The sequence below is a fragment of the Crocuta crocuta genome, unplaced genomic scaffold (genome assembly GCF_008692635.1).
Source record: "Crocuta crocuta isolate KB4526 unplaced genomic scaffold, BGI_CrCroc_1.0 scaffold318, whole genome shotgun sequence".
Taxonomy (NCBI): Eukaryota; Metazoa; Chordata; class Mammalia; order Carnivora; family Hyaenidae; genus Crocuta; species Crocuta crocuta.
In genome coordinates, this window is record NW_027531425.1 from 1,778,844 (window position 1) to 1,790,967 (window position 12,124).

Consider the following 12,124-nt stretch of genomic DNA (forward strand, 5'->3'; position numbering starts at 1 on the left):
GACTCACCATTGCTCACTCCCCCAGCAGATGGTAGAAAGGACACCCAAGCCTCAGGGCTGTGGGACAGAACCCGGGAGCCCTGGCTGTCCCCTCTCTCCGTTCCATTGCCCTCTGGAATCAAACAGCAGTGACAAGGAGGAGGGAATAGATTCTGCTTCTCTGCCTCCCCCTGACTGTGCATCCTCTTCTTCCAGGGCTGCCCTGATGGGGCATGGCAATGAATGAGCAGGCCCAGCCCCAGCGGACAAGGATGGAGAGCCGTGCCCAGGAGGGCAAGAAGCGACGCCCACCCATCCCCACGTAGGATGGCCATCCTGGGAGGGCAGGTCCCCGGGCCCTGGCAGGGCTGCTGACCCTCAGCCTACGAACCGTTAAGAGTAGAAGGACCCCAGACCCCTCCTGTGGATGGTTCCCTGCCCTGCGGCTTCACCATGAGGCTCCTCGCGGCCCCCCTTCTGCTGGCGTGGGTGGCCGGTGCCACCGCCGCTGTGCCCGTGGTACCCTGGCGCGTGCCCTGCCCCCCTCAGTGCGCCTGCCAGATCCGGCCCTGGTATACACCCCGATCATCCTACCGTGAGGCCACTACCGTGGACTGCAATGACCTGTTCCTGACGGCGGTGCCCCCGGGGCTGCCTGCGGGCACGCAGACCTTGCTACTGCAGAGCAACAGCATCGTCCGCGTGGACCAGAGTGAGCTCAGCTACCTGGCCAATCTCACGGAGCTGGACCTGTCCCAAAACAGCTTTGCGGACGCTCGAGACTGCGACTTCCGCGCCCTGCCCCAGCTGCTGAGCCTGCACCTGGAGGAGAACCGGCTGAGCCGGCTGGAGGACCACAGCTTTGCAGGGCTGGCCAGCCTGCAGGAGCTCTATCTCAACCACAACCAGCTCTACCGCATCGCCCCCAGGGCCTTCGCCGGCCTCGGCAACCTGCTGAGGCTGCACCTGAACTCCAACCTGCTGAGGGCCATTGACAGCCGCTGGTTCGAGATGCTGCCCAACCTGGAGATCCTCATGATTGGTGGCAACAAGGTAGATGCCATCCTGGACATGAACTTCCGGCCCCTGGCCAATCTGCGCAGCCTGGTGCTAGCGGGCATGAACCTTCGGGAGATCTCCGACTACGCCCTGGAGGGGCTGCAGAGCCTGGAGAGCCTCTCTTTCTATGACAACCAGCTGGCTCAGGTGCCCCGGCGGGCCTTGGAGCAGGTGCCCGGGCTCAAGTTCCTAGACCTGAACAAGAACCCGCTCCAGCGGGTGGGGCCCGGCGACTTTGCCAACATGCTGCACCTCAAAGAGCTGGGTCTCAACAACATGGAGGAGCTGGTTTCCATTGACAAGTTCGCCCTGGTCAACCTCCCCGAGCTGACCAAGCTGGACATCACCAACAACCCCCGGCTGTCCTTCATCCACCCCCGCGCCTTCCATCACCTGCCCCAGATGGAGACCCTCATGCTCAACAACAATGCTCTCAGTGCCTTGCACCAGCAGACGGTGGAGTCCCTGCCCAACCTGCAGGAGGTAGGTCTCCACGGCAACCCCATCCGCTGTGATTGCGTCATCCGCTGGGCCAATGCCACGGGAACCCGCATCCGCTTCATCGAGCCACAGTCCACCCTGTGCGCCGAGCCGCCAGACCTCCAGCGCCGCCCGGTCCGCGAGGTGCCCTTCCGGGAGATGACAGACCGCTGCCTGCCCCTCATCTCCCCCCGCAGCTTCCCCCCCAGTCTCCAGGTGGCCAGTGGAGAGAGCCTGGTGCTGCACTGCCGGGCACTGGCTGAACCGGAACCTGAGATCTACTGGGTCACCCCGGCTGGGCTTCGACTGACGGCTGCCCGTGCGGGCAGGAAGTACCGAGTGTACCCCGAGGGGACCCTGGAGCTGCGGAGGGTGACGGCAGAAGAGGCAGGGCTGTACACCTGTGTGGCCCAGAACCTGGTGGGGGCCGACAGTAAGACGGTTAGTGTGGTTGTCGGCCGCCCTCCCCTGCAGCTGGGCCGGGACGAGGGATGGGGGCTGGAGCTCCGGGTGCAGGAGACCCACCCTTACCACATCCTGCTGTCTTGGGTCCCCCCACCCAACACAGTCTCTACCAACCTCACCTGGTCCAGCGCCTCCTCTCCCCGCGGCCAGGGGGCCCCTGCTCTGGCCCGTCTGCCGAGGGGAACCCATAGCTACAACATCACTCGCCTCCTTCAGGCCACGGAGTACTGGGCCTGCCTGCAAGTGGCCTTTGCTGATGCCCACACCCAGCTGGCATGTGTATGGACCAGGACTAAAGAGGCCGCTCCTTGCCATAGAGCCTTAGGGCACCGACCTGGGCTCATAGCCATCCTGGCTCTGGCTGTCTTCCTGCTGGCGGCCGGGCTAGCTGCCCACCTTGGCGGTGGTCAGCCCAGGCAGGGGGTGGGCGGGCGGCCTCTCCTTCCGGCCTGGGCTTTCTGGGGCTGGAGCACCCCCTCCATCCGAGTGGTGTCCGCGCCCCTTGTCTTGCCCTGGAATCCAGGAAGGAAGCTGTCCAGGTCTTCGGAAGGGGAAACAGCATCACCACTATCACTACAGAATTCCTGAAGCTCGGCCTGCTCTCAGCAGTAGACAAATGACTAGGACTACTTTTTACCAAAAGGGAAGCGATCTGGGCCCGATGCCCTGCCAGGAAGGTGACATGGACCCGCGTGCTGGAGGTCTGGCAGCTGGACCAAGACAGAGGGGGCTTTGTAGTTCCAAGGGGTGCTCCCACTGCCTCCAGAAAGTCGCCCTTACCTTCCGGGAGCCTGTCCACCGACATTCTGAGGATCATCTCCAAGGAACAGGAAGGACTCTGGCGAGAGCCTCCCATCCCCCCGCCCCCCCAATTGTCTGTGTGCCCGGAGGCTCCTGGGCTTCTGCTTGGATGTCCCCTGCCTGTGTCCCCAGGCCCTTGGCCCACAGGATGCGCCCCCTCCACTTCTCTTTCTTTGCACAGTCTAAGTTGCTTGCTCTTCCCCCTCCTGGGCAAGGGCTGAGGGAGGCCTCTCCTCCCCACCATGGGGGACCACTCCCGAACGAGGTCCCAGTCGCATCTGAAAGCATCTGAAAGACATTTGGGGAGAAGGTTGCCGGGTATCGGGGATCGCCTCATCTTGGCAGCCGGTGTGGCACTCCGAGATTGACTTTCTATAGGCAATTTTGTACCTTTGTGGAGAAATGTGTCACCTTCCCCACAACCCAGTTCACTCTTTTCTCCTGTTTTGTAAAAAATAAAAACAAACAAGAATAACAATCATAAGGGGGGAAAGGAAACAAAGGGAGAATAATCTTTGAATACTAGGTGTAACCAAAAAAGCTCTCTGCTCTCCACTCTCTTCACAGCTGGGGGCATGGTTGGAGGGAGGGGCTGCGAAGGGACAGGAGGGGAGAGGGAGATGGTGACAGAGGGCACAGTGATCCCTGTAGGTCTGAATTGCAGACCTGCTCCCCAGAGTCCCCGTAACCGAGAACAGGAGAGCTGGGGGTGGGGGGGGGGAAGAGGTGGACAGGAGACGGAGCAATCACAGGAGGCAAGGAGAGGGTGGGAGAGAAAAAATGGAGAAAAGCACAGAGAGCCATGGAGAGTGGAAATTTCCATCACCAAATATTGTCACCCCTTCTCTTTCCCTGATAAGCAATTAACATGCCAGTGCATAGGAAGCACTACCCGGCCTATTTCTAATTAAACAAACCCAAGAGGCAGAGTCATGCAGAGAATTGCAAATCATCAAGACAGCAAGAACTTTGGCTCACTGGGGTAGAAGGGGGAGCGGGGTGATAGAGGATTTGGTGATGGGGGGAGGCTGTGGGAGAAAGAAATTGCTGCATTGATCTTTCCGGTCCATTTCGGTATCATTTGCAATGAGCCTGGTTTGGTTTGCAGGGTTGTTTTTTGTTTTTTGTAGGCAGACGGACTTCTTAGGACCACATGCAAAGAGGGGCATCTGTCAGAAAGACAACAGAGCCCAGGGGAGGGGGCTGTCAACAGGGGCGCTCCAGAGCAGAGGCCACTGGGCCACAGCTTTTGTTTTTGAAATGGGCTGAGACAGCCCTGGGTTCCCTGAGCCTGAAGCAGCAGCACAAGAACCCAAGCACCCCTGTGCTACAGACGCAGAGGGCAGACCTGTTGCAGGTTGGCTCCAAGCCGCCGTGGAGATCGCAAATGTACACGCAGGTGCAAGCCAGACCAGGAGCCGGAGCACCAGGCCCCTGGGAACCTAGAGGGAGGACACTCACCCCGAGCCAGAAGGCAGCCCTCCTCTCTGAGCGAGCGCAAAGGAAGCAGGGTTCTCGGAAGTCCTTCAGTAACTGCCAGTCTAGAGGTCTTCTTTCTGCTGGCTGGGCAGGGGTCTCCCACGTCGTCAGCCTGGATCAGGACCACCCCAGGGCTTGCTAAACACAGATATCTGGGCCCACCGCCGGTTTCTGATCAGAACCTGGGAGTGCCTGGGAACTGGCATTTCGAGTACGTGTTCAGGTGACGCAGCTGCTGGGCTAGGGACACTTTGAGAACAACGGAGTCCAGCCCGTGGGGCTAGAATATTTCTCTCCCTCTGCTGCAGGCCCCAGCGTGGTTATGGGGAGCATTAAGGGTTCTGGTCCCAGAAGGGTCAGAAAAGAGGCGGGAGGATGGTCTCTCCGGCCCCCTCCCCTCCGCTGGTGTGCTGCTTGGCCCCCATTATGAAATGAACACCCTCTGCCCTAAGGTCAGCAGGCCCCCTTCGTGCATGTTTTTTCCCATGGGCCAGTTCTGTGCTCTTTAGGGGAGGGGGCTGGGAAAGCAGAGTGTGACACACTGGCTCCCCTTCCCCACTGGGCTACCATTGCCGACATCCCCAACACCTCAAACAGTGTCCGTTCCTGATGAGCTTTGGGGTCGCCTCGGCTACTCCGGGCAGCCCCACCCACTGACTGGAAACGGCCTGTGGGATCTCGTGTGTCCTCCACGGTGAGGTTGCATCTGTGCTCTGATCCAGAGCTCTGCGGGGGAAGACACAGGGTGAGGCCTGTGCGGAGCCTGGAAAACGGGAGTTGGAAATCAACATCTTTCCCATCAGGACAACAGGCACTTACTGCCTTTCTTGATAGAGAAAGAGAATCAAGAGAATCAAGGTGCTGTTCCCTTGAATAAGCCCCCAGAGCCCCGTGAAGCCTGGGGAGCCCTGCAGCTCCCTTCCGTCACTACCTCCACTGCCACCCCTAGAGCATTCTTAGGAGCCCCCGGCCTGGTCATAGCAACTCAGAGAGCAGCCACCCGCACAGCTAGGGGTCCAGGGCCTTCGAACCCGCTGGCTCAAAATACCAGTAAATGTGCCTGAGGTTGGAGGATGGAAAGGCTGGGAGGTGGGAGGCCTCTTTGCTACCCTCCTCTCTCACAGACTCTGCAGTTACAGACAGGAACCCTGCAGGAATGGTATGAGCTGTGAGCTCCCAGGAAAGGGGACATGGGTCAGGCTCCCGGTCTTCAGGCTTCGAGGCTCTCACTGCAATGCTGCCTCCCTGTTGCCATGGGGCTTATACTGCTTGTGCCCTTGACAATGAATCCCTCCTTCTTAAGAGGAAGAAACAGTGATTTAACCTGTCTCTCCTCTGAATCCCAGTTCTAAATATGTTGGCTGTCCCAGAGAAACTGGGTAAGGTGGAAGAGGATGGAGTGAGTGACCTCTTTACTGTCACAGAGATGCGGCTGGCGAGACATCGGTAGCCAGTTGGGGAAGGGGAGGAAGAGGCACTTTGCAGGTTGCTGTGTTCTAGAATAGCTAGAAACCGAGCAGATGAGAGTGAGCAGCCTGTCCCCAGACACAGAGAACACATCTGCTCGGGTGTGTTCTGCCCAGCAGGAGGACAGCGCGACCGTGCCCCGCAAGTCTACTTAGCCTATCTGGCCGGTCCAGCTTCTACACCAGATCGAGCCTGTGCGCAACTGAACATGCTGGGTCAAAAACCAACAAAACAGCTATTAAGCCTGGTCTCCTCTATACATTTGAGATTGCTTTTTTTTTTTAAACTCTAAATAGAAAGCAATATTTATTATTTCCCTTTTAATTTTAAGGTGTTACATAGGGTCTGTCATTTCCATCTATTGAGATTATTTCAAAACCCAGCCCTACTGTTGAGCATATTAGCTTTCCCTCCCTAGCGCAGGCCGCTAAGAGATCCTCCCCCTGCCTTCCACATGCTTGTCCACGGAGCCAGGACACTGCTCTGTGGCTCACCACGGCAGCCTTCCCATCTTGACGGGTTCTATCAGTCAATGTGTCTGGCATGGCCACTCAGCCAACAGTGGACTGCTTAAGCACACTATCTTACAGCCCACATTTCTGCATTCTCCCACAGATGGACTTTGTGGGAGGCTGTGAAATGCAGAGATAGTGAGCTGGAGGCATTCCTGGGAGCTCTCAGGCCAGTGCTGGCATCCGAGAAGTAAATGCGGTTGGCTAAGCCCGTGTAGGTGACCAACCAGAATTTTACTGGTCTCAGCATTGAAAATCCTTTGTTTCAGGAACTCTCCCAGTCCTGGACAAATTGGGAATGGTTGGTCACCCTAGTTCGGCAGCCTCTTTCTAATGGCGACCTCTTCCTTCCTTCCCCTCCCACTCTCCCTCCCAATCAACAAATAGTTAAGGAACAGGACTATGTGGCCTGCACAGCTGTAGGAAATGGGGACGCAGATACAGGTCTCTGAGCCCGTGGACCTGGCTATTCTAGTAAGAAGGGAGAGTTGATGCAGGACACAAGGTAAGAATACGTAGTCTTATAGGATGGTAATGAGTACTATGGAGAAAAAACAAGTCAGGGAAGAGGAGGAGTGGATGTGTGGAGCCTGACGTGGGGTGCTGAGGGAAGTCCTCATTGAAAAGTTGACATTTGAGCAAAGATTTGCGGGGAGAGAACCAAACAGTTATCTAGGGGAAGAGAGATCCAGGGAGAGAAAATGGCAAAGGTGAAGGCCAAGAGCAAGGAGGTCAGTGTGGCCACAGCAAGAGAGGAAAGGGAAGGGCAACAGTGACGGTTGGGGGGGGTTGGGTGAGGGTTGTGTTGGGCCTTGTTGGCCGCTGGAAAGTCTTGGGCTTTTCCTCCAGTTAAAGGAGGAGCCTCCTGGGAGGACGTAGCATGGTTGAACTTGAGGGGCTGTCTACTGGTTGCTACACTGAGAACAGCATGGGGGGCGGGGCTGACAGAAACAGAGAGGCCCAGTGGGTGCCTGCAATAATCACCTCCGTGTAGCCATCACTTGTAGAACATTGCCAGATATGGGCACTAAGTGCACCTCTGTATTTTCTAAACCTATCCTCTTCCCCATTTTTGAAAATCAAAGCCACAGTGACTCTTTCACAAACTCCCGGCCGCTCTGCTTTTCCTGGTAATTCTTCAAAGGGGCTGCCCATCCTGTTTGCAAGTCCTGTCCGTGCCCTTGCCCATAACGGCCAGGGGAACTCATTGGAGGGAGTGAGGAATGACCTTGACCGGCCTTCAGTTCCATCTGTGTTCATCGGTCCCTCGGGGAGAGGCCACAGTGACTGTGAGAGCCCCTATCCTGCCCTTTCCTCTGTCAGCCACCAACACCTTCGCTGTTCCAGGCCCGACGTCTACATTCCTTCTTGCTGATTTTACCCTGAGAACCCTTGTTCCTCAAAGGCTTCCCAAGTGTCAGATCAACCTGTAATTAGCCTTCCCAGTACAATTATTATTTTTTTTAATATTTATGTCTTTTGGGAGAGCACAAGTGGGAAAGAGGCAGGGAGAAGGGGAACAGAGGATCTGAGGCGGGGTCTGCATGGACAGTCTGACAGCAGTGAGCCTGCTGTGGGGCTCAAACTCACAAACCACGAGATCATGACCCAACCCAAAGTCCAGATGCTTAACTGACTGAGCCACCCAGGTGCCCCTAACCTTCCCAGTACAATTCTGATGCATTTGCACGATCCTTTTGCAGTTGCCCGTTGATTAAGAGCATCTCCTATACTTTTCATAGAATGGTAGTAACGGTGACCATTGAGCATTGACTATGTGCTAGCCACTTTCATAGACATGTCACACACGCCACTTCACTTCATCCACAGCCTCCTTACAGAGCGATACTACTAGCCCCATTTTATAAATTTGGATGTCAGAGCTCAGAGAGGTTAAATGATTTATCCAAGGTCACACAGCTAGTGGGTGGCAGAGTCAGGCTTCAAACACTGTCTGATTCCAAGGGCTCAGGTTTAACCACCATGCTTTACTATATTCAAATTCATATACTTTAAAAGTATGTCAGTAGTTTTTCAAGAACACGAGAGCTTCTAAAATCTGCGTGCATTAGAGAGCCCCTGCGCAGCCACGTTTATTTTTAGATGCTGCCCTCTTTTTTTTTCTTGCACTCAAGATAATTTGTGACTCCATTGTCAAGACTTCAGTTTTGAAAGCTCTTGAACTATATTCTCTTGAGAATCAGAGTTCTGATTCTTTTCTCTGAATTTTTGAAACAGCCTTTGTAGAAGTCAGGTGGGGGGGGGTCTGATTTTGCCCCCTCATCCTTCCCTTCCTTAGATACTGTAAACTCTACAACCTCGTGGTAGCTACATCCAGAGTTTCTGGTCCCTCCCCTCACCAAACAGTTCTTCTTTGTCGGTCAGAATTATGTCCGGAGCAGCCTTTGCCAATGGGTTTCCATTGCTTCTGAGCTCAGACGTCAGCTGGGCAAGGCGGGAGCTCATCAGAGGCTGACACTGAGCCCAGCAGTGCACCAAACAAGTTTCTAGGTGGCAGAAATAGCCATTGCTGCTTCATTTGGCCTTCGCACATTTTATAACATTGATTAGAAAATGTGGTCCTCGGGTGCCCGGGGTGGCTCAGTTGGTTAAGCGTCCAACTTCAGCTCAGGTCATGATTTCACAGTTCATGAGTTCAAGCCCTGCATCAGGCTCTGTGCTGACAGCTCAGAGCCTGGAGCCTGCTTCGGATTCTATGTCTCCCTCTCTCTCTCTGCCCCCAAGAGCCCTGCTCATGCCCTGTCTCTCTGTCTCTGAAAAATAAACAAACATAAAAAGAAAAAAAGGAAGGAAGGAAGGAAGAAAAGAAAAAATACAGTCCCTATGGCCTCCTTCTAGCCAAGTGGCCCAGATCCCTCTCATACCACAAGGCTCTCCTGAGCCACTCTCCTTGGTACTTTCATCCAAAAACTGGTTCTGCTGTTTGTGACCTTCCATTGCTCGGCTACAGTCCCGAATCAGTTCCCCCATCCTCTGCCCCCAGCACACACTCAGGGTCTCCGTGCCCCTCTGGGTTCTCTTCTCCACAGTCCCGAGCCATGGAACCCAGAGATCCCCCTCTGCCTTGTTTGTAGAAATTTCCAATCACCACGGTCCCCCACCTCCACCTTCAGCAGCACCGTATAGACAGACGTTGTCTTGCGGGTGGGTGCCTTAGGGTTCTGAAGGAGCCATTGTTGGACAATGGCAGCTCCCTTGTCAACAAGAGGACAGGAGGAGGTTGACGGAGTGCTAAGGACCTCTTCTTCATCCCTTTGCTGCTACGGTCGGAAATCAAAAGGGGCCAGGCTGTTGGCCCGTACGGAGGGAAGAAGGAACCCATGCTCAACCTCATGGTAAGAATAATGTACGGCCCATTGTGGTCCATTACTAAGCTCACGAATCTACTTTCTCATCTTCCCTTAGTAATAACTCAATGAGTTAGGCAGCACAGATAGGATTATAGTCCCCATTTTACAGGTAAGGAGACTAAGGCTTGGGAACTTTAACTGAATTCCCCAATGTCATGCAACCAATAAGGGCAGAGCTGGAATTTGAATGCTGGTCTCCTAATTCCAAATTCCCATGCTCTATCCACTTACCCACACTACCTTCTACATAAAAAACAAAGGAAGAGTGGAGTGCATTCCTCTCAGGGGTGTGGCAGTAATCAGGCACCAGTGACAGAGGATAAGAAGGATATGGTATCACTTGTGCTGACAAGGGTTGAAGGAATGGGTGTGCGGTGGGCAGGAGCAAGAGCCCCAGCACTTGTGGGGGTGGATTGTGGGGGTGGAGAGGACCCCGGGCAGGGGAGCCACGGGCTGAGAGGGTGAGCTGCGGCAAGTGTGTAGTTCCAGAACTCCATGGCCACTGACCACCACTTGGTTTCGTCCCAATTCTTGCCGCTGAAGCCAGGCACAGAGTCCTCTGATTCAGGACCCTGCCTTCCAATGGCTTCAATGTCATTAGCTCCATTCATGTCACAGTGAGGGGTGGAAGGGAACTAGTACTCTGGTGTCCTGGTTCAGGGCAGGGCTGCACCGAGCCACTGGAAGATGGGGGGCCATCCTCCTCAGGGCCCTCCACTAGAGCCAGTGGTTCAAAGATGCACTTGGAGAGTCCGTGAGCCTCTATGAATTCCTGACAAATTTTTCTGTGTATATGATTATGAAATCCACTGGAGAGAGGGCACCTTGGGTTTCAGAAGATTCTGAAATGGGTCCAAAATCCAGAAAAAAACAATAATTACATTAGAAGGTCCCAGGTCCCACTCACAAGTACACAGCCTCTAGAGCACAGTTGGGAGTTGCCAAGGGAAACAGATACACCCACAACAGTTTGACAGTCAGGGAGGGTCAGATCGATGAACATCCCACCATCTCTGCACCTGAATGGGATTCAAACTGACACACAGACATTTCCTTTAAAATTAGGAAAATGAATTCCCAGTGTTTCCATTTGCGAAGCAAGGGCTCCTGTATCTGCCCCTAACCTTCAGTCCAAATGGCAGGCTTTCGGATCATCAAGATCTACAAGCTTCCCAGAACTCTGCTGAACCCCCATGTCAACTCCATGGGTCCCCCAAGAGCCACATTAGAGATTGCTCAGCCAGTCAACAACATCTTTCTGGTCACCAAGTGCCCAGGGAGGGCACAGGATTCACCCAAGTGCCTTGGGAAACCCAGCCTCAAGCCCTTCCCCTCTTTGATCTACCTTTGATCTTAGGTAGATCCGAGCCATTCATCCTGTTCTACTCCCCCTCCACATTCCTCAACTTCTCTGACAACCCCTCCTGCCCCACATGCACACACACCAGCTGTGTGCACACGTGCACATGCATGCGCTTGCACAGACACACACACTCTGGAAATGTCATCTGCAGCTCTGCTCCAGTCCCCCATTCTACACACCATCTGCTAGAAGTTATTTTAAGCACCTAATAAAACTGTTTTAGAACGAATCCTGGGGTGTTCTGCCCTTTGCTTCCCTAGGGCAAGAGCAGTTGGGCTCCAGATGGAGCTACATATTGGCACCAAGTGACGAGAAGGAGGAAGAACTGACCCAGGGCTAGCAGGAGACCCCAGTCAGCGTGGTGTGTCTTAGCTTTGACCATGGAGGACTGTACTTAAAAGGGACGACATTCAGGTCTGCGAGGAGGAACATACCTGGATTCAAATCCCTGATGGGAGCCTCACTATCCCTGAGATGTGGGCTAGTGGCTACACCTGTCCACCTCATCCGTGAATGAATGAGGGCTGCTAGTACCTAACTCCAGTCCTCACTGAGAACTAGAGCACACATCACAGCCCCCTGGAGGGTGGTCAAAACACAGATTGCTGGGCTCATCCCCAGGGGATCCAATCCCATGCATCTGGAGTGTGGCTTGAAAAGTTGCATTTCTTACACAGGTGCCTAAGTCATGCAGCTGATTCGGGACCAGGCTCTAAGAAGCTGTGACCTAACTCCTGAGTTGTTGTGAGGATTAATGAGAAAATATATGTAAAGCACCTGGCACTTAGCAACATCGTGGTTCTCAACCTTGGCTGTGCTTTAGAATCACCCGGGGAGCTTTAAAAACTGATGCCCAGCTCCATAGACCAATTAAATCAGAGTCTCTAGGGGTGAGTACAGCCATTACTACTTTTTTAAAAGCTCCCCAGGTGACTTAAATGTACAGTCAAGGTTGAGAGTCACTGGAGTGAGAGCTCAATACATTTAAAACAACATTTATGACTGCGCCAGCTGCCCCCTCTTTTCAGGACCTCTCTTCTCTCCCTGGAGCCCCAGTTGCCCACTCTAGTTCCCGTGGGAAGGATGGTGGGGAAACTTAACCTTGGCTTTGGCTTCTACAGTGGCCAGGTGCTAAGGCCCATTTGGAA

The 12,124-nt window shown here is 54.4% G+C and overlaps 1 protein-coding gene across 1 annotated transcript; it reads left to right on the forward strand.

The window, feature by feature from the left end:
* Nucleotides 1-200: 200 nt before the first annotated feature.
* Nucleotides 201-3,262, forward strand: LRRN2 (leucine rich repeat neuronal 2). The gene has a single exon (XM_077772091.1). The coding sequence runs from the start codon at nt 433-435 to the stop codon at nt 2,569-2,571; it is 2,139 nt and encodes a 712-aa protein (XP_077628217.1). The 5' UTR covers nt 201-432; the 3' UTR covers nt 2,572-3,262.
* Nucleotides 3,263-12,124: the final 8,862 nt, after the last annotated feature.